Source organism: Poromitra crassiceps (genome assembly GCF_964638095.1).
Source record: "Poromitra crassiceps genome assembly, chromosome: 2".
Taxonomy (NCBI): domain Eukaryota; kingdom Metazoa; phylum Chordata; class Actinopteri; order Beryciformes; family Melamphaidae; genus Poromitra; species Poromitra crassiceps.
In genome coordinates this window covers 83,832,831-83,856,126 of record NC_139624.1, presented here as the reverse complement: position 1 = coordinate 83,856,126, position 23,296 = coordinate 83,832,831, and the positions used below count along the sequence as shown (strand labels likewise).

Sequence of the window (23,296 nt, the reverse complement as noted above, 5' to 3'; positions counted from 1 at the left end):
GAGGTCTTCAACAGCTTAGGAAAGTTAAACAGGTCATGAATAAATTAAGTGATATGGATTCCAAAATAGTGTTCTTACAGGAAACTCATCTTTTAGAGGAGGATAATAAAAAGATTATGAGGAGGTGGCAGGGTAGCGTATACATGGCATCATGTTCATCACTTATCCATAAGACAGTGCCATTTCAGGTAAAAAACGTAATTAAAGACAGATTGGGAAGATATTTAATAGTCCAGGGTTGTATGCTTTCAGAAAATTTAAATTTAGTAAACTTGTATGGCCCCAATACCGATGAGCCTAGGTTTTTTGAGGATCTGTTCCTTACTCTCTCAACATTGGTAGGACAATATATAATAGCAGGTGACTTTAATTGCACACTGAAGCCAAGTATGGACAGATCAACAGGAATAGACCAATCACATAATAGGAGTAGAGCAGTTATTCATAATTGTATTAAAGAACTAAGGTTGATGGATATATGGAGAGAAATGAAACCACAAGATAAGTCATTTTCTTGTTATTCTAGTGTATTCAAGACATTTTCCAGAATTGACTATTTTTTTATTTCTTCAGAGTTACGATCCAAAATACATAACTGTTTCTATGATGCTATTGTGATTTCAGATCATGCACCTAGTTGTTTAGTATATGTGGATGCAAAATTGACCAAAGACCCTAGTAGATGGCACTTTCAGCATAGATGGTTACAAGATGAACAATTTGTGGAATATATAGGAAAACATATTGATGAGTTTTTTGTAATGAATACTACGCAAACGTCTGCAGGTATAAAATGGGAAGCATTTAAGGCTTTCCTTAGGGGACATATTATTAGCTATACTGGTTCAAAATCAAAAAAGGCACGAGAAGAGAGATTAAAGTTGGAAAATAAGATAAAGGCTTTTCAAGAGAGAGTTTATGAGAACAGAAACCCGCAATTAGAAAAATAATTACTTATTTTAAGGGCTGAATATGATAAGCTATCTACCTCTAGAGCTGCAGCTAGTCTATTACGATTAAATCAGGCATTTTATGAACAAGGTGATAAATCTGGAAAATTATTAGCGTGGCAGATTAAACAATTAGAAACTAAAACGTCGATTTCAACCATTATATCCAATGGGCATAATATTGTAGATCCAATTGAAATTAATAATGCCTTTAGAGGATATTATGGAGAATTATATGGGGTAGAGAATGAAGTTAATTTACAAAGTCTTAATGCGTTTTTAGATGGACAAGTTATACCAAATATCCCAAATGAATATAAAGAAAGCATGGAACTAGAAATTAATGTAGGAGAACTTGGGGGGGCCATTGATAATATGAAGTCTGGCAAAAGTGCAGGCCCTGACGGACTTCCAATTGATTTGTATAATAAATTTAAGAATAAGCTGCTAGCACCACTCTTGGAAATGTTTCTGGAGGCATTTGAGAATGATAGCTTACCATCTTCTATGAATAGCGCCCTAATTACTTTATTGCCAAAGCCAGGCAAGCCATCTAATAAATGTGAGAACATGAGGCCCATAAGTTTGTTAAATTCTGATCTCAAGATAATATGCAAAGTTTTAGCTAGACGTTTACAATTAGTACTACCAATTGTTATTAATAAAGATCCAAATGGATTTATAATGGGAAGGCAAGGTTTTCACAATGTGAGGAGAGTATTGAATATTATTCATTATAACAGAGGAACACCAGACACAGCACTACTATCATTGGACGCCGAAAAGGCATTTGATAGAGTACATTGGCCCTATCTTTTCAAAATATTAGAGAGATTTGGATGTGGGAATAACTTCATAAAATGGGTTCAAATAATATATAAAAATTCTACAGCTGAAATCTTAACCAACAGGAATATTTCAAAACCAATAAAGATTAGTAAAGGTTGCCGTCAAGGGTGTCCACTCTCACCTTTATTGTTTACGTTAGCCATTGAACTTTTAGCAATAGCAATACGTTCACATCCACAATTTTGTGGAATTTCGGTAGGGCCGACAGAACATAGAATTGCCTTGTACGCTGATGATGTAATCTTATTCATGTCAAATTTAAAGCAATCAATTCCAACCTTGTCAAAGCTGATAAAAACATTTGGTGAAGTGTCAGGGTATAAGGTGAATAATACCAAGTCTTTTATACTACTTCTAAATGAAAATGAAAGAAGGAACCCATTTCCAGAAGTAATTCAATTCAATGTAGTGGAGCAGTTTAAGTATTTGGGTGTACAAATCTTGCCTGAGTTAGAGCATGTTGTTGAAGCTAATTACGAACCCATATTAGCAGGAATTAAAGAATCAATTGAAAGATGGATGTCATTACCAATATCTTTAATTGGGAGGATTAATGTTTTAAAAATGAACGTATTACCAAAGCTACTTATTATTATTAATTAATACACAGGACAAGATGTTACTATCCCTTGTGCCAAAATCCGAGGAAAAACACATTTAGAAGCCCAATCCAGAATAAAACAAGCTAACAGGCTAACAAACTAATAAACAAGACACAAATCACCAGTTACCTACCCTAGCCAACAGCAGTATGAAGCATGTCATTGGGGTTTTCAAGTGGGCACCTTCCTTCACCGACGTTTCGTTAAGTTAGGCCCACGACACCTCAAGAAGGCTTAACGGTGTAATCCAGCGTCCTGGAAACACCCCCCTCCATGCTACCACCGCACAACTGCATATTACCTCACTATCTAAGCCTAGCTATCCAGGTCGATTCGGTATGACATTCCTGACTACACCACCACTGTCAATGATTCAGCCCTGTTGATGCGGACCGTTAATCATGACCACCAACAAACAATCCCTAACTACACCACCACTGTCAATGATTCAGCCCTGTTGATGCGGACCGTTAATCATGACCAACAAACAATCCCTAACTACACCACCACCGTCAATGATTCAGCCCTGTTGATGCGGACCGTTAATCATGACCAACAACAAACAATCCCTAACTACACCACCACTGTCAATGATTCAGCCCTGTTGATGCGGACCGTTAATCATGACCAACAACAAACAATCAATCTGACCTTAGCGAGCTCCCCAGCTAGCATGTTTCCTCCTTATCCACAGCCATTCACTTGCTCGTTCTGCTGCCTGAGACATGTTGCTAACCGCAAGTTTCAGGCTCCGTCCCCGAATGCCCAACTCAGTTAGTAGGGCAATAACGGACTTTGCCACAAAACCACGGCAGCCCACCTCTACAGGCCGCACTCGAGCCCTCCAACCTCGCTGCTCTGCCTCTGCTGCCATTTCAGCATACCTAGCTTTCTTGCGCTCATAAGCCTCCTCAACTCGATCTTCCCACGGGACTGTGAGTTCGATAAAATAAACTCTCTTCTCTACCTCTGACCACAGTAACAAGTCCGGACGTAGCCGGGTGCTAACTATATATGCTGGGATGACTAGCTGTTCATTCAAGTCAACCCTCATTTCCCAGGCTCCACCTACACTTAGCTGCCCTAACTTGTGCCTGACCTTAATTGGTCTAATCTTTTCTCCCTCACGTACAAATTTGATCTGTCTATTCTCTTTGCTAGCAACTAGAGAATTTACTTCTAGCCGCTTTTCCTCAACTGCAGCTGCCAAACATTTCAACACCTGGTTGTGACGCCAGGTGTATCGCCCCTGGGAGAGACTGACCTTACACCCTGACAGTATATGCCTCAATGTACATACACTAGAACACAACGGGCAGGCACCATCCTCGCCCAACCACTGATTTAAGTTCTGGGGAGATGGCAGCACATCATAAGTAGCCCCTAGAATAAATCTAATTCTGCTGGCCTCCATGCTCCACAACTCTCTCCACTTCAACTTTCTCTTCTCTACACTCTCCCAGTTCACCCACTGTCCTTGCTTTGCCTGCGACACTGCCTTAGTACATCTTACTGCCTCCTCTTGCCTATGTACTTCTTCAACTACCATCTTCCTCTTTTCTATTACTGATGCCTTGTTCCACACAGGTTTCCCTATGCACAACCCTAAGCCTCCACGCCCATGCTGCACCTGACCTATGATATCCCTGTGTCTAAGAGCTGACTGTGCTTGCTGTACTGCCTCCTTTGGGTTCCACTTCCTCCCTGTTTTAACTGTGGGCGCTACACTCCTAACCACTGGATCCTTTGACTGAGTCAGAGTCATTTCCAGTCTAACCTTAGCACACTTGAACTCCTCTGTCAGGCTAGATAATGGCAATTCCAATATGCCTTTCCCATATAAGGCTACACTGCTTAGGCAGCGTGGGACTCCGAGCCATTTTCTAATGAATGAGTTAATCATCCTTTCTAGCTTTTCTACCTTTGAAAGGGGAACCTCATACACTGTCAGTGGCCACATCAACCGAGGCAACAATCCAAACTGCAAACACCACAACTTTAACTTTCCTGGGAGCCCTGACTTGTCTATACTTGAAATACCTTGAATCATTTCCTGCCTCACCTCCTCAAACTGTCCCTTATCACTGAGACTTGCATCATACCATCTTCCCAAACTCTTGACTGGTTTCTCTAACACTGTAGGCACCACCTCATCATTTATAACAAACTTCTTACCTACTACCCTCCCTTTAATGATTGAAATACTTCTGGACTTACTTGGCTTCACTTTCATTCTAGCCCACTGCAGATTACTATTTAACTTATCCAACAATCTGCTAGTACATGGAGCGGTTGACGTCATAGTCGTCATGTCATCCATGTATGCCCTAATTGGAGGGAGCCGCAGCCCTCCCTGCAGCCTTTCTCCACCCACTACCCATTTTGAAGCCCTAATAATGATCTCCATTGCCATGGTAAAAGCTAATGGGGAAATTGTACACCCTGCCATAATGCCTATCTCCAGCTGCTGCCAAGCTGTAGTGTACTCTGCTGTGGTAAAGCAGAGTTGAATATCTAAGAAGTAGGCTTTAACTAAGCTCTTTATACTACCTGGCACTCTAAAGAAATCAAAGGCCTCCCATAACAGACTATGCGGCACTGACCCGAAAGCATTAGCCAGGTCCAAGAATACTACATGCAGGTCTCTCTTCTCACGCCTAGCTGACTGGATTTGGTGCCAGATCATGCTGGTGTGCTCTAAGCACCCGGAGAAGCCGGGAATTCCAGCCTTTTGCACCGAAGTATCTATTAGCCTATTCTTTTCTAGATAACTAGACAGCCTCTGTGCCACAACACTAAAGAAAACCTTCCCTTCAACATTAAGTAGACTGATAGGTCTAAACTGACTTATCTCTAACGAGTCCCTTTCTTTAGGAATGAAGATTCCCCCTGCTCTACGCCATGCCTTAGGAATAACCTGCTTCTTCCAGACTACCTTCATCAGCTTCCATAGAAACTGCAACACATCTGGAGCACTCTTATACAGCCGGTAGGGGACTCCATTAGGACCCGGGGCTGAAGAGGCCCTTGCACGTCTCACTACTTCTTGAACTTCTTTCCACCTTGGTGGGCTATCATCACACTGGCTCTCTATTTCACCAATAGGTGGAATATCAGCTGGGACTGTCATCTCTCTAAACCTTTCCCTATCTTTGTGAACCTCCTCCAAATATTCCTCAAGCTTCTGCTTAGGTACCATAAGGCTACCATTCTTTTCCTTACTAAACAATGACTTCACAAATCTAAATGGATCCTTATAGAATGCTATTCTAGCTCGCTCTTTCTTTTTCCTATTTTTCCTAATGCTCTCTGCTCTTCTTAAAACTGCCAACCGATCCCTCACATCTGACTGCAAGCAATCAATGCCTTCCTTCTCAACCTCTGTAGCTTTCCTCCACTGCCTCTTAAGCTGTCTTCTCTCCTGGATAAGTCTATCTATCTCTTGTTGGCGCCTAGATTTAACTACCTCACCCTCTAGTTTCTTCCTTTTCTCAAAGACGCCAAACCTTTCCTTACCATAATCATAAATACAATCTCCCATTTTCTCCAACTTACTCTCAGCAGTTCCTTTAAGCTTCTCTAACATCCTAACCAAATCACTATTGATATCTTCCCACTTCCTACTTTCCGCTGCACCTGGCCACTTAACTCTAGGCTTCTGACCGCTAATCTTCTCCCTTTTTGGCTGGCTGGCCTCTCTGCTTTCCTCGGTGCTAGGACCTGCCTCAACATCAGGGGTGCTGATGTCCTGCGAGCTGTGGGTTACTTCCTGTCGCTGGACTTCACCCGACTGACTTGATAAACTTCTTAAGAAATAATTATCAATGCGGGGTCCCTGTGTTCCCTCTACCAAGCACCTCTTCCTGCCTTGATGGATTCTAAGGCCCCTCAAAGTTGTTACCTTCTGCCAGCCACACAAGCAAACCTGACGCTTCTTTCCATCTACATCTGAACTAGTGGCTTCCACTGACATGTTTTCCCTACTCATAGTCAAGTCCGTTCCAGAGTCAATAACCGTGTCAACCATAGGTGAGTCATCTTCCGCCCCCGCTCTCGCAGACTCTAGGGGTGTTTTTTCATAATTCTGTTTCGTAGCAAGTTTGGGTGTAACCAATGGCCTATTGGCCTTGGCTACTGCCACAATGAGCAGCTAACCCATTGCAGCCCCGGTGGGGTCTAATCCCTCCTGTCAGCTGTCTTTCCATGCTGTCACTAGGTCTTTCCCTAGTTGTCAGCTGCACTATTCACAACAGTCACTAGCCTAAGCTAGCTTTAGTATTAATTAATACACAGGACAAGATGTTACTATCCCTTGTGCCAAAATCCGAGGAAAAACACATTTAGAAGCCCAATCCAGAATAAAACAAGCTAACAGGCTAACAAACTAATAAACAAGACACAAATCACCAGTTACCTACCCTAGCCAACAGCAGTATGAAGCATGTCATTGGGGTTTTCAAGTGGGCACCTTCCTTCACCGACGTTTCGTTAAGTTAGGCCCACGACACCTCAAGAAGGCTTAACGGTGTAATCCAGCGTCCTGGAAACACCCCCCTCCATGCTACCACCGCACAACTGCATATTACCTCACTATCTAAGCCTAGCTATCCAGGTCGATTCGGTATGACATTCCTGACTACACCACCACTGTCAATGATTCAGCCCTGTTGATGCGGACCGTTAATCATGACCACCAACAAACAATCCCTAACTACACCACCACTGTCAATGATTCAGCCCTGTTGATGCGGACCGTTAATCATGACCAACAAACAATCCCTAACTACACCACCACCGTCAATGATTCAGCCCTGTTGATGCGGACCGTTAATCATGACCAACAACAAACAATCCCTAACTACACCACCACTGTCAATGATTCAGCCCTGTTGATGCGGACCGTTAATCATGACCAACAACAAACAATCAATCTGACCTTAGCGAGCTCCCCAGCTAGCATGTTTCCTCCTTATCCACAGCCATTCACTTGCTCGTTCTGCTGCCTGAGACATGTTGCTAACCGCAAGTTTCAGGCTCCGTCCCCGAATGCCCAACTCAGTTAGTAGGGCAATAACGGACTTTGCCACAAAACCACGGCAGCCCACCTCTACAGGCCGCACTCGAGCCCTCCAACCTCGCTGCTACTTTATCTGTTCCAAAACATTCCATTGCCACCGCCTTCAGACCTGTTTTCAATTATAAAGAAGTTGTTTGTTAAATTTATATGGAACAATAGGAGGGCAAGAATTCGCTTGACTTTATTATATCTTCCGTATGATAGGGGGGGGCTAAAATGTCCAAACATTCTGTGGTATTATTGGGCTGTGCAGCTGAGATCTATTATGTTTTATTTTTCCACAAATGATTCTCCACATTGGGTTGAGATGGAATCTCACGGTCTAAAGTTACCTCTTCCCTCATATATATATTCAGATACAGTTAAAAAATAAAAAAAACGAACTAAAAATCCAATTGTAAAACATATGATAAAGGTATGGTATGATGTTAAAAAATATCTAAATGAACCACAAGTGTTGTCTCAATTTAGTCCGATATGGGGGAATCAATTTTTTATACCAGGAAGGGCAGATGCAACGTTCAAAATATGGGACGCTAAGGGACTTAAAACTATCAAAGATTAGACATGCCCGATTCAGATGATATGATGTCTTTTGAAGAGCTGGAGAGTAAATTTGATCTTAACTCATTGAGTGCCATGGACGGACATGTTCGTCATTTCAAATAGTAACGTAGAGTGCCAAGGACGGACATGTTCGTCAATTGCATTTTTTGACGGTGGGGCGTCGATCAAAGCCTTCTGCCTCTCCTGTACAAATATTATAGCTATTGGAGGTCTATAACCTATTTTACAGAACCCTTAGGTGGCGACAGTGCTCTCCAGGTTAACAGAAAGGCAGAGAAAAACAGAGAATAAGTCGTTGGGGAAACGGAAATCGCATCGCATCCGTATGCATCGATATGCATGAAGCGTTTTAACGTTAGATGTGCCTGCAGCAGGCAGCAGCCAATCTGCTCCCACAATTGAGCTCCTCCATGTCCGCTGCGACAGGCTGTCGCCGACAGCCCATTCGCATGATCAGCCGTTATTATTCTCAACTGGAAGCATACAGTAGTAGCCGGTGACAAACACACGCGGAAAAAGCTGGATGTCGCCGAGGCGCACCCTTCACAGTGCAGAGCAAACTCAGCAGAGAGCCACCTCCCATAAGGAGGAGTGTGCAGTTGAGGCGGGGCGGGGCGGGGGGGGGGGCACGCAGAGCAGCACACAACACTGACCCAGACAGACCCAGGCAGCAGGACAGGGTTGGCAAACGCAAGCCAGAATATCCGATGCCCACCAGCAGCAAATCAAGATCAGCAAGAAGCTGCGACCAGCAGCGCACGCAGGGGCCAGCGCTGCTGGTTGCAGCTAAAAATATTATTCTGCCAAACAAAATTCCCTGGCCTTCACTGTTTTATTGAAGGAAATTATTTTTGAGGTGTGACTACATCAGAAAATTAGCTTCAGAGTCAGTGATGTGTTTGAAATGTTTAATTTCACAAAAGGGCCATTATCTCAGCTTCTAGAAAAAAACTGCTCTTTTTTGTTAAATCAAGCTATCTTCTCCAGCTGATAACTAAAGAACGGAAAATGATATCAATAAACCTGTTTTTGCTGATGATAGAAAAGAGTCTCATCGTTCTTTTTGCGTGTTCATTGTTTACATAGTAATATCACACAATATTCTGTGGGCCTCGAGAAATCACTGAAAAAAGCTCTGAAACTCTGGCACTGGGAGCGTCCGTTCTCCAAAAGTGGCTGGCACTCAATGAGTTAATAGAAGGCATTTTTACAAATATCTTCAGATTAGAAATTTTGTTAGAACAAATCAAATCAATATATTGACCAAACCTCTACAAACAAATTTAGAAGAAATGATGACAGGCGACAGTCTGAGAAAGGGAATCATATCAGGTTTTTATTGTCTACTTATATCTCGCTCACCTGAGAACTCACGATATAAGCTGAATGCGTGGAAGGAAAACTTAGAACTTGAAATTTCAGAGGAAGATTGGGAAACAGCTTGTGAGGAAGTTCATACTCTATCTATAAATTCACGACTTAAATTGATACAATACAAATGGTTAATGCGGATGTATGTGACCCCAATGGATCTAAATCGTTATAACAAAAACATACCTGACACATGTACAAAATGTACAGAGGAAAGAGGAACTCTCTTTCATTGCATGTGGCAATGTAGGAAAATTCAGTTATTTTGGGAAGAGGTAAGAAGCATGATCGAGGAGATTATTTCGAAACCAGTCTCACTGGACCCTAAACATTTTCTGCTAGGTTTATACCCAGAGAATCACAGTTATAGTAAAAGTGAAATGAAATTTATAGATCTCGGTTTGCTCAATGCTAAAAAATGTATTGCACTGTTGTGGAAAATGGTTCACAGACCAAGCTCAACCCAATGGATTAGACAGATGCTGTCAAATCTTCCACTTGAAAAGATTACTTACATATTGAAAGCTAAACAACATATATTTGAAGATATTTGGATGCCATTCATAAGTTATGTTGGTAATTTAAATTTAGCAGAAGATGAAGCATAATTAGGTTTTGTGTTGGCAGTGCAGTTCCAGAAGCTAGAATGTCTTTTTGATACATTGTTTTTATTTATTTTCTTTACTTGTACGATGTTAAACTTAAAAAAAAAAATGGTTTAAGATTACCCATGTACAAATTGGAGGAGCAGAGGTGTGGGTGTTGGTGTTGTTGTTGTGTTGTAGGTGTTGTTTTGTCTATGTATTGTAAAGATAACAAACTGTAAATAAAAACATTTTGGAAAAGAAAAAAAAAAGTGCCTCCACCTACAAACTATGGGTTACTACAGCCTGGGGGAAGAGCAGGCTGTTTGTTAAGAAGTGTAATCAAGGTAGGGAGGAAGGAGAGCTTATAGCGGTTGCTCCTGTATCTGCTGGCTCTGAATCTTCTGCCAGAAAGTAACAACTCATATTCAGAAAATAAAATGTGAGGAGGGTCGGTCAGAGCTCTAGACCTTTTTCTCAAAAATGGACTGGAGCATCAGTGATTCTTTCTTGCCGATCACATTCATGGCTGTGTTCACCATTTTTTAAATTCTAGATTTGAGCTTGACTGTAAGAGACCCAAACCATGCCGCCATGCCATATCTGATCAGGCTTTCCAGCACAGCATTGTAGAATGTTGTCATGATTTCGCTATTCTAACCTACCGGCAGCCCTCGACCAGTGATGGAGAGCACCGATGCCCCCCACCCCGGCCCCCGCCCCCACACACATAAGGCGTGGGAGAGAAGGCCAGGCCGGGACACAGCGGCACCCCCTCACCCCCAGTGCGCGCAAGGAAACCTTTCCACCACATGGATTGCCACATGGATTGCCTCAGTGACTTGTTGGCTGAGAAGGAACCTTGTGAGGGCCGATGTACAGCTGGACCCCATCTGGGGACCCCCCTCCGGGACAGGCCGAGAGATGCCGGGCTAAACCATTTAGGGACCGTTCGTTATTTAGAAGGGGGGGTCACTGGAGGGATTTGGTGTGCTCTGAAATAAAAAGCTGTGGCCCTTCTCTGATCAAAATATATTTTTCCTTGACCCTCCCCAAGTGATTTGAAAACTATGATTGACCCTCCCCAAACAATATGCTATTTTCGCTTGTGAAACAATCTTCAGTCTGTGTATATCAATATTTGTGTTTAAATACCGGTCTCTTTTCTGTTTGGTTTAATTGGGGGTATGTTCTATAATTGCAATACACCCCACCAGCAGCCCTGCCAATCTCAATAAACTCCGCTTTCATGTATTATTGTCTATTAACTCAATCATGCATTAAACATTTAATATGAATATGCGGGAAATTAATGCATGTTGCTGCCAGTGCCTATATCCTACTGCCTGGAAGTGCCAACAGACATTAATTGGCAGGCAGCTCGTGTTGCCATCCAGGGCCGCTGGAAGTCACTTTAAGCAGGGGGTGCTGGGAAGAAGGGACTCTCGGTGCGAGCCCCACCGGAAAAAAAAATTACGTTTTTTTTTTTACATTTTTTTGCCATATTTAGAGGAATATCTCATTTTAAATTAACATTAGGATACTGTTGTGATGTAATTATTCAGTATTTTCTCCTTTTCTCACTCATTCAGAGAAAAGAGGGAGATGTATAGCATGATGATAATGCTCTATATCTCCCTATTTGCTCTGAATACACCAGTTAACATGACACAGACTTAACATGATATAAATATTATCAGCAAACTTAATGACTAGACTAATTATTCTGATGAGAATGGCAATGATTATATCAAGAAACATTGACTCCTCTCTTTGCTGTATAGTGGGAGGTGCATTTTTGAGTAGGCTATTAAAATAGCATGTTCAACACAACATGTGCGCGCATGCGCGCTTCTTCTTCTTCTCTAGCCTACAAGCATGTAACTTCCTTGATTGTTATTGTTGATAATTCTATTTAAATAGGCTTTCAGTATATCAATAATGCAATCATTTCCCGAAACATTCCCAAACAAGAAAGGAACAAAATATTTTTTATTACATTTCGTCGCTGTCGTTCCAGGACCTTGAATCTCCAAAACAGCAACTTTTCAGGAAGTTAAAAAAACCTGTTTGCTCTTAAAATACTGAACCAAACGTTGTCAAAGTTGGCACATGTCTTAATTATAGTTAGTTTCCCGCTGAATGTGTCATTACTTTATTAATATCTTACCTGGATAAGCTCAAATGATGTTGTTTATATTATCAGTCCGACTTGGAAGCACTATCTCCCGGCCAGTCAGGCGTGAGAGAGTCGTATGCTCATGCACGAGCCCCAAGCTCCGGGCTGCGGGGGGCGCGCGCAGCAGCAGTCCCCCTCGCCTCTCATGGCCGAGGCGGGGGCTTTGGCATTGGGATGAGAACAGTCTGACATAACGTAGCGTTAACGTTACTTTATTCTCGTCAGAAAACACTCCGATTTGCATGTTAAAACAAGTTTGCAGCCTAGGAATAACTGGAAAACATTTGATTGATCTATTAACGTCCGAGGAAGCCAGGATTAGTCAAAACGATATGAGAAATACACAGCACGTCTGCCGTGTGACTTTTCCGGGTTTACTGTCCTGCGTGGGGGGGTACAGACGGAGGTAGGGGATGAATTTCAAGGTTTGACTGACAGATTGAGGGCGAATGGCATTACGAGATTTACTCACAAGCTCGTTTTAATGCTTATCCATTGGTTGCATTTGATAAAAACCACACAGAGACGTGAAGGGTGACCAATGGCACTGATTTATGACAAAAAGTAAAAAAGTGGAAAAAAGGGACATTCGAGGTCCTGGCACAACAGCGACGATTGTAAAAAAAAAAAATGGGGGGGGGGGGGGCGGGGGCCTGTTGCCATCTGCCATCAAAGTTGATCTCAATACAATACGCTACAATACAGATACACTTGGAGGTTGAGATGTGTTCACTTGGAGGTTGAGATGTGTTCACGTTCAAAAAAAGAAGGAAAAAAATATTATTTGGCCAAACAAAATTCCTTTGTTTTCACTGTTTTATTTAAAGGAAATTATTTTTGAGGTGTCATTACATCAGAAAATATTAGCTTCAGAGTCAATGATGTGCTTGAAATGCTTCATTTCACAAAAGGCTGAATATCTCAGATTCTAAATTGAAACGTGTGTTTTTGCTGAAATCAACCTATCTTCTCCGGCTGATAACTAAAGAACGGAAAATGATATCAATAAACTTTTTTTTGCAGATGATAGAAGAGAGTCTCATCGTTCTTTGTGCATGTTCGGTGTTTACATAGTAATATCACACAATATTCTGTGGGCCTCGAGAAATCACTGAAAACGCTCTGAAACTCTGGCACTGGGAGCGTCCGTTCTCCAAAAGTGGCTGGCACTCAATGAGTTAAAGAGAGTGTACCCTCCCTCAGACTAAATTTAAAACAGGATGACCCTCCCCTATTTTTCTCCAGTGGACCCTTCCCTAAATAACGAACGGTCCCTTACAGAGTTTCAGATTATGGAAATAAAGTTTACAAAAGAACAGAAAATTGAAAATGTAAATAGGAGTCCAACAAAAGTAATATGAAAATGTAGTCTTTAAATGATCCTAAGATCAGGGAAGAGAGTTGCAAATATAAAAGGTACAGTCCAAAAATAAATAGAAAATATAGTCTTTAAGTGATTCGTAACTTCAGGGAATACTAGCTAATTAGCTAGGTGAAAAAGGGGTAAAAAGATTGGGAGATTCCACGAGGGTGATCTGAAGGATCCATGAGTCCGCATTGGTGACATCAACCAAGAGGAGAGGAGGGGAGGATAGGGGTCGGTGGTGATGACGAGGCCAGGGGAAGGGGGGGGAGGACGTCAGGCAGGGCGAAGGAGTAGTGGGTAGGTGGGCCAGAGTGACGACAGGTGACCAGGATGATGAGGATAGGGGTCGGTGGTGATGATGAGGCCGGGGAAGGGGGGGAGGGTGTCAGGCAGGCGAAGGAGTAGTGGGTAGATGGCCCAGAGTGACGACAGGTGGCTGGGACGATGATGACCGGATCTAGGGCTGCGGCGGCGGGCGTGTACGTCAGGCCAATATAATTGAGTATAATTGATAGTATAATTGAGTATCATCTGCATAAAGGTGGAAATTAATATTGTGTTTTCTAATTATGTGACCCAGTGGACGCATGCAAATTCAAAACTGGATGGGGCCCTGGGGAACCCCACAAGAAATTGTTGCTACTGATGATCTCCAATGGCAACAGAGAAAGTTCTATATATGAGGATAAGGATGAGGAAAGCCAGGCCACAGCCATCTTGCCAAGCTCCAATCTATTGGTTTGAACCAATCAGCCTCCTATGAGGCAGCTGGCTTTGGTGTGATGCCAGCGAGAAGCGATCCCATGATAAACAGATGGTTCATCCAATCACCTGGCAGGTATTTTTTGAAAGTTCCTGCCCTTTGAAACGGTTTCAGGAGCGATTCGTTCCCAAATGGTTATGGGAAAATAAACCATCTGGCAGTGTCAGGTTACCACAGCCATGCCCAAGATAATAACCCAGTGTTTGAGCCAATTTAAAAGGATGGAATGATCAGCTGTATCGAAGGCTGGATTTCCCAGAGTCAGCTGCTAAAATACATTCACTACTGTGGAAAGTTCTAAAACCAGATCAAAAAGGTAATTGCTGCTCATAAAGGTAATTTGTTGGTTAGCTGACGATTTTCTCCAGTAGGCTACTTTGGGCATAACATAATGATTTTTGGCAACACTGATGGAGACCATAGCACCTAAAATGTTTGTCCAAGTATTCTGTCTCAGGTGGCACTGACCAGTAGAGCACTCCCAGGATCAGGAGCATAGGGCTGAAGAGCACCAGCTGCAAGATTCTCCAATTACGGATCCAATAGGCCATGCCTGACAACACCATCAGCGCAATAGGTGTGAAAGTGTGGGACCCAATGGTGAAGAGCGCAACCCTAGAGGCATCAGTCCACTCTGCACCTTCAAAGCAAGACAGACAAACATTTGTGGTTGTCAGTTTACATCTCAACACATGAACCTGTAACCTCTCAGATGTGTCTCTGGTTGGTTTGCTAAATGTCCAAAATCAAAACAGTGACTCCCTGCCCATACTATATCAGCTTCATCTGTACTGTCCTAGTCTTGCTGGCCAGCCTCCCCTCCCTACCGGGAGAGGAGTCTGGCACCGCAGGTCTCCATAGTGGGATTGTGATGGGCGGCGCTTAGCGCCAGTGCGCTTGGAAAATAGTTTCCAACAATCCAACTTGCCGTTTTCAGCGTGTAGCAACGAGCTAGCGTGTAGGTTTCTGCCGTTAGCTTGCTAGCTAGTTAGTGTTGTTGTTTTCACTGCGGCGGCAGGGCACTATTTACAGCGACACAAAGGGAGGAGGGAGCGGAAGCTGCTCTGATTGACATGGTAGGAGCCAATGACAGAGCTTGCAATAAGCCGGGAGCGGACATCCGGCAGCAACTGAAACAGTCTCTCCAATGGGAGAGCAGGTAGAGCAGGGGAGGGTTTATCCCATTATGGAGACCTGCGGCGCCAGACTCCTCTCACGGTAGGGAGGGGAGGGGAGGCTGGCCAGCGAGACTAGTACTGTCCTAATCATTGCAATCACTGCCAACATAGCTTGAGATTATGGCCAAACCTTCGGCAGTAAGTGGTTAGAATGAGTAGTAAATAGAGTGAATAGAGTAAATACTCTCTTGAATACTCTGTTCCTGGTGGTCACAGTGGGCTCCTGCACTCTTCAGTCAATTGGCCATTACATTTAAAGCATTATTTCAGGTTGGACTGTAGTAAAGGTGAACAGTGTACCTACCTATGACAAATGTGTTCAACATAATGCCAGCAGTGCAGGTGCCACCTAAAGTTTTAAGAACCATGTAAACATAGATGTTGGGTGAGAAAGCAGCAGCCACACCAAACAACATTAGCCCAAGGAATGAAAGGAGGACCACAAAGCGTCGACCAAACCTATAAAGACAAGAGAAGAGCATTAAGGCCAGTGTTTCCTAATTATTTTAACCCTTTATAGGGCACTCATTTAAGTACTTGGAAATTTCAAATTTCAACCCTAGAGTGTTATTGGAGGCTATTACCAGAGGCCTTTTATATTCGTGACTTTAAAAAAAAGTCATATTTATATTGCAAATCAAGGGCAAAGAAGTTACCATATATGGTTCCTTGCCTGTCGCAGGTAAAATCGTATCCAAAAATTATGTTACCATTTATGGTTCCTTGTCCCTTGTAGGTATAATTTTACATTGTATATATATAAAAAGAAAAACACATAAACATAAACTTAATCAACTTAAACTTTATTTGAAAAAACATTCCACCCCCATGTCTGTAGACAGCAGAGTGACAACCCTGTTGTCCTTCCACCTCAGAGCCAGGATCCCATCATCACTGGTGATGTGGTCGTATGTACCACGAGGGACAGCTTTTTTCTCCATCTCTTTGATGGACTTGAGTGGAGGCTGGCTTATTCTGTTGTCCCTGGCCGTCCCTGTGTACCTGCAGTTCTTCTCCTTGAGGTACCGCACAATCTCCAGGCTGGTGAAGAAGTTGGCCCCTATTCTCCCACAGGCCTTCGGCGCTAAAACAGGCCTTAAACGCAAAAAAAACGTGCCTTGCGCCTGCCTCGGGAAGATATCAACATGGCTTTACGCTGGCAAATGCGTTTTAGGCGGAATGGGCGTGGCGCACTCCCTGAATGGGCGAGAATGGGCGTGTCGGCCTTAAATGCCGGCCTAATGATATCTTCCCAACTGACGTAAATTTAGCGCTTTGCGCTTTTGAAAACCAGGCCTATTCAGTGCGCCAGTTGCGAGGAGCGCTCTTCTGCCTCTCCCCTGTCACCCTTCTCTGTCTCTCTCTGAAACCAGGCCTATTCAGTGCGCCAGTTGCGAGGAGCGCTCTTCTGCCTCTTCTCTGTCACCCTTCTCTCTCTCTCTCTGACTCCCTCGCTCAGACAGATTCTGCCTCTTCTCTGTCACCCTTCTCTCTCTCTCTCTGACTCCCTCGCTCAGACAGACACAACACACTTTCCATAGGAAAAAGAAGTTGTAAGTTCACTGCCTGGCATGTCCCAGCATGCATTGTGGTACTCCATTTCGCTACTAAATAGCAACCAAATGAGCCGAAATATATGGTTACATGCTCCCAAAATAATGTGTAATGGTAACACAACCTGCAATTTTAGAACATTTCAATATTGGACCAAATAAAACATTGAAATGAAAACACCACCCTATGTGAAACATATATGTCCTCCTGGGCCTATATATATCCCTTCTCGATTTAACGTGATTTAGATAAGTGACAGCGTAACGCGCTTCTACTGTTATGTGCTATACTGTGATGTCCGCTCCAATAACTTGGCCCTACTTCACATTTAGTTTTACAATAAAAACACATTTATGCAATGACTTTACATAATGTAGGGTATATTTATGTGCATCATCCTTCCTGCAGCAGGCGAGAGAAAATGATATCTTTCTGGACAAACTTTCACAAATCTAATAGGCTATATTTTTCTAGCTGATGCATTTAGAACATTCTTTTCACTTTGATCTTGCTATAGTGTAGGGTATTTACATGCTTGCAGTATTTAAACTGCAGTTAGATTGGTTTGAGAAGCATAATAATATGGAATAATAGCCTATATATGGAGACAGACAGACTGGATGAAGGGAGGGGGGGGGTGGGGTGTTGAGCGCTTGGCTTTGTCTGGTTTTACCGGATTTGTCCAGGAATTGGAGCTTGTGTGAGAGTAAAGAGTGTGACTCTTTACTGCAATTCTCCAATGAGCGGACTATGCATAATTTTACGCTTAAAAGGCGTGGTTATAATGGTTGAGGCTGCGTGTAGCGCCGATACCAAGATAGCGAGTGCGCTGGTCCACACCCACTAACTGCGCTAGGTGGCCTAGCGCTAGGCCTTAAACGCAGTTTCTACGCCGATTGCAACGATAGGGCCCGTTGTCTGCAATGGCTGTGGTAGTGGAGGATGACATGGTGCTTGCCAGAACAGACACTATCTGGCTGGTGGCACCCATGGCATTTTGTTCCGGTGTCAGGGGGACACCATGGGCCTCAAGCGTTGTCTTCCCCTGGTATAGCACCATGTCATGGATGAACCCATCCTCAGAAGCCCTGGCAAACAACTTGAATCCCCATTTGTCCGGTTTGTTCTTGATGTACTGCCTCAGGTTGCCAATTGTTCTGCCTTTGTAAGCAACCATAACCTCATCTACTGACTGCTTGGGGGTCTGCGCCTCATTCCTGAAGGCAATATTCAGGAAGCTGAACAGTGGTCGGATCTTGAAGAATCGGTCAATGGTGCCAGGGAGCTGAGTGTTGTCGTTGAAGTGGACAAACCTCTTCATCATCTTGAATCTCTTAGATGACATGAGGTTTGCAATTTGAGGGACCCTGGTTTCCATTGCCCAGTAGTCCTCAACGGATGGCAGCTCACAAATCCCCATATAGATCAGGATAGCCACAAAAGTCATCACCTCGTCTTCAGTGGTGGTGAAGGTTGTGTTGACGTCCATCTGGGTTGCATATAAGTTGGTCTGGTACGTTATGTGCTCGATGACCTGGGGGCTGAAGTACCTGCTGAAGTACTGGAATGGAGTGTCAACCACGTCAGGGGGAGAGTGCTGATACTCAGGCAGGGCTGGGTTGTTCAGGTCAACCTTCTTCCAAGTGGTTTGTCTGGCTGCTAGCTTCCTCTGCTCGGTCGACATCTTGGCTTGTGGTGCTGGCTGGTCTTCATCCTCGTCGTAACTGCCGTCCTCGTCCACATCCTCAATCACTTCCAATGCAGGCCGCACGCACTTCCTCTTGGCAGGGGTCCCATGTCACTCGGGCCTGGAGTGTCCAGGTTGTGGGCGGGTGGGATGAAGTCAGGGTCTGCCACGTCATCGTCCACCTCGGGCTCGGAGTCCTCATCGTCACTGATGGCGGGGTGGGCTGGAACAACAACAGTCCGTTTCTTTCCGTAAAAGGTCCGAGTAGACAACTGCAAAAGAAAAGAGTATACGTTTTTGAGTCAATATCAAGCCCAATTTGAATTATTTTTGAAGGAAAACAGTAACAGTGAAGTGTAGATCTACTGAAAACAAAGAATATTGACATATACATTGTAAATACCGTAAATTCCGGACTATAAGGCGCACCGGAGTATAAGCCGCAGCAGCAAATTGCCTGTTTGTTACATATATAAGCCGCACCGGACTATAAGCCGCAGGTGTTTTAATGTTTTTTTTTTTTTTTTTTTTTTTTTTTTTTTTTTGTGTTTTAATGTTTAATTACCATATGTAAGGGTTCGTGCACAGAGGGGATTGTCGGGAAAGAGATGGCTGTTTGAGGAAGCTCCCATTTATTAACATTTCAACAAAAGAACATAACACAACACCACCTGTGTTTTTTTTTACAGTGCACACAGTGTCCGCGGTGTGGTGAAAAGAGAGCAAGAGAGGAAATTAAAACAGAAGTGGATTTATAGTTAGAAAGAGTGCTAAAGAAGAGAGAATTCCGTTTTTTATTTTTTTATTTTAGTTACTCACAGTACTATTGACCAGTCCAACTCAAAAGATATTCGTCAGTTTCACTTTCAGCTCTTGTTCCGCCGCTGTTGCGCTGATGCGCTTTTCCGCATTAGAAACTCTGTTCACGGTTGCCTTATTTTCTTTAGTGAGTGAGTGGATGGACTTCTGCACGTTTTCAAACTTGTTTTCAAGCTGCTCAAAACCTCTGAGCGATGTCGGACTTAATCGATAGTGTTTCACGGAGTAAAAGTTAAGCCCAAGCCGTGTATCTCCAGCCTCCAGCAGGTGAGTCATTTCCTCATTCATGGCGGTGATTGCTTCGTCTCTTTTCTTTCTGCTTACTGGTTTTCAGTCTTGTGCTTTTTCCAGCAGACATTCGCCCCACTCTTTAAAGTTATTCAGTTGGTTCTGGTCACCTTATTCATTTTAGATCAGATCGCTAAAACATATTGTTTGGTCTGGTGTAGCAGCTGTCTAGCTGAGCGCCATGTTCACCGTGATGCCGGTTGATTTCCGCCAAATGATGTCAAGTCAAGTCAAGTCAAATTTTATTTATATAGCACCTTTCATACACAAAGGCAATTCAAGGTGCTTTACAAAAAAATAATCGAAAAAAACAAGCAGCAAAGCAATGCACATAAAATGTGCAGATGAAGCTGTGTAACCTGTAAAATCCATCGATTTTGGAGGTCACCGAGTGGCCGTTTGCTGAAAAAATCCATAGATAAGCCGCACCGTTATATAAGCCGCAGGGGCCAAAAAACGGGGAAAAAGCCGCGGCTTATAGTCCGGAATTTACGGTATATAACATGATTGACATATCAATTGTAAATATATAATACTAAGTGGAAAATAGCACTTTACTAAATGATATGGCTTACTAGATGGCCCAGTATGGCTTACTAGATGCATCGGGCGTACTGTATGTCTGTAAAAGGACACTCAGTCACTTGCACTAGTTTTACCAGCACGAGGCGTATTTGTAAAAAAAATCCTAAGTATGCCTTACTAATGCCTTACTAGATGTATCGAGCGTATGTCTGGAAAAGGACACTCAGGGCCCTTTCACACCTAAAAGTCCGGACCAAGGTCCGAACCAAACTCGTGTTGTTGTTACATTGTATACATTTGGTCCAGTAAGGTTCGCTTTCACACTGCAATGATCCCAGCGGACCAGCGGACTTTAACATGACAGACCTACGTCCTGTCGTCATCACCTGCGTGGGCTGCGTCTCCACTGATTGGCTTGTGGATGAGCGTGCGTCTGACGTCAGCGTCCCGGAAGCGTCTGCTCCAAGGAATTTGCTCCTTGTTTACACCTATTTATTTATGTTGATGGTTTACACCAGGTGTACACACCACAATGAATGAACAGATCAAACTGCTGTTCTTAAATTTGTGCCGTTTTAATAATAAAATATACCAAGTCCACTTAACGTGACGCGTGGGGGACGCGCCGGCGGCATTAAACGAGCGCACCCAGTTCAGAGTCAGAGAAGCCTCCCCTCCCCCTCCCCCGGTGCTTCTCTGCACTGGGGTGCGCTTGTTTAATGGTGCCGGGGCATCTCCCGCACATGAGAAGTCAGTTATTTTGTTGTGAAAACTTTTAAGACAAAGAAGAAACTTCACGTTCTTTCCTGTTTTCAACCCAAAGTGAGTACAAGTCTTCAACTGTGAATTTAACTCACCTGTTTCCAAAGTGAAAGTTGAAGTTGATACAGCACTAGCAATATTGAACGGCGCAAAACAAATAGGCTAACGTTAACGTTACAGATCCTGACCAACAACGTGTGTGTGTGTGTGTGTATGTGTGTGTGTGTGTGTGTGTGTGTGTGTGTGTGTGTGTGTGTTGAATTTAACTAGCTGGCAGAAAAGTGACAGAATTACTGGCGGATATAACGTTAGATTCACGTGGGCTTTTGAACCTAATAAGAGAGAGTTGAGGAGACTGGAGAGAGTTGAGAGAGAAATACAGCAGCAGCTAGCTACTGCTAGCTGTTACAGCAGTAGCTGCTGAGTCGCCTGGCTCTGTGCAGGAGTAGTAGCCTGCCTGTCGGTCTCATGAAGAGCTCAGCTGTCCTACTTTTAACGTGCATTGCAGCAGCGGATGGCGTTAATCACGATGTTTGACTGTGAAACAATCACGATGGGTATTTCGGGTATATCGCACAACCCTACTCACAATACTCGAGATTAGTTCGAATTCGCCAAATGAACACCCTTGTTGTGCGCAAACTGTACCAACGCAGACAGGCAAGGAGGCGAGCCATCGTTTTTCCCACTGTTTTCCTGTTCTGGCAACGTGACAAGTGACGAGTCAGCTGTAGCTTCCTGTAATTGGTCCGATAGTGCGAACCTTCCAATAAAATGCTTTCACACTGCACTTAAGCGAACCTTGGTCCAGCTTGGTCCGGACCGAGACCACCTCTTTTGGTCGGATCAAAGACTCGGTCTTTGGTCCGCACCATGGTCCGTGGGAGGTTTCACACCTGTCATTTGGTTCGGATCAAACTGGAAAGTCCGGACCAAACGAGGTAGGTGTGAAAGCGCCCTCAGTCACTTGCACTAGTTTTACCACATGTGGGCATATGATCGTGTATGGGCACACCTGTTTTTCATGTAAACATTTCACTAATTCTGCACACATGACACCTATTTCATCATTTAGCACCATCACTTCAATGTATAATGTGTGAGTTTCATCAACTTACCATGGTTAGTTTCAAAGTTCTGAACTTTTTGGTGAGAGAAGGTACAAGCAGAAATGCTGATTTTCCACTTCCTGAAACACAATGAAGTTCATGCTGCTCCAGGCCTTTGCTGATTGGTCGGATACCATGACAACACTATCTGTCATCAAGCATGGTATGTGCTGATTGGCTGGAAGAAATCACATGTTTGCAAAACCTCACTAATTAGCATAGGGGAAACAGTTTGTGATGTCATGGGAAATTACCGAAAACGATGCTTCGCCCTATAAAGGGGACACACAGGATTAACTTTGTTCTTTGGTTGTTTGGGAAAGTAAACCTCCATATTAATATTATGTTTGTTGTCATTATGGAATGTTACCAAGATTAGATATTAAGTTAATGTAGCAAAGTATAGAGGAGAATTTCTGAACAAGGCATGTGGTACCAAATGGTGGAGAAACGATCTCCAACGTTTTTAAAGATAAATTCAGTAGAGAATATCTTCACTCCAAAATAATTCCCATAATATTGGGATATATTAGTGTTGGGATACTGCTAGTTAATATGTGTACGACATGTATGATATGGTAAGTCAAACCCTTTGAGACATGCTTGCGATGAAGAACTACGGTACATAAATAAACTTTACTGCTGTCAAGTCAAGCACGGTGTTATAACTAAGATTGGTGAATAAAATATTTAACCTGTCAGCCATTGCCCCAGACACCAGCGCTCCAACCAGAAGACCGGCCATGTAGATGGACTGTGAAACCTCAAGCAAACTGCTCCGGTCACACACTAGATTAAACTGAGAAGGGAAAGGAGGGAAGGAGAAAGTAAGACAATAATAGATCAAAGGAGGATCTGAGACACCGCTACCCACCACTATATTATAGCACCAAAGTTAGTTCAATTGAATGGATAGAAGGGAATCAGCTGATATGGGCTGGCTTGAGATCAGCTGCTACTGTATCAGCTGATGTAGGCTGGGTTTGTGAGCTGAGCTAGACTCAAGTTATGGCCTGTCTGAACCAACTATGCTCAATTTTGGGCTGTTCTCCCTCTCATTTTTGAA

The 23,296-nt window shown here is 43.3% G+C and overlaps 1 protein-coding gene across 1 annotated transcript in view; it reads right to left on the bottom strand.

The window, feature by feature from the left end:
* Positions 1 to 23,296, bottom strand: part of LOC310800708 (uncharacterized protein) — a gene marked incomplete at both ends in the record, with an annotated part of 61,246 nt that overhangs the window by 17,694 nt on the left and 20,256 nt on the right. Inside the window, 3 exons of the mRNA XM_083663322.1 lie at positions 14,777 to 14,948; positions 15,791 to 15,945; positions 22,926 to 23,029. Of these exons, the coding sequence (XP_083519448.1) occupies positions 14,777 to 14,948; positions 15,791 to 15,945; positions 22,926 to 23,029 (431 nt within the window). The remainder of the gene's footprint in view (positions 1 to 14,776; positions 14,949 to 15,790; positions 15,946 to 22,925; positions 23,030 to 23,296) is intronic.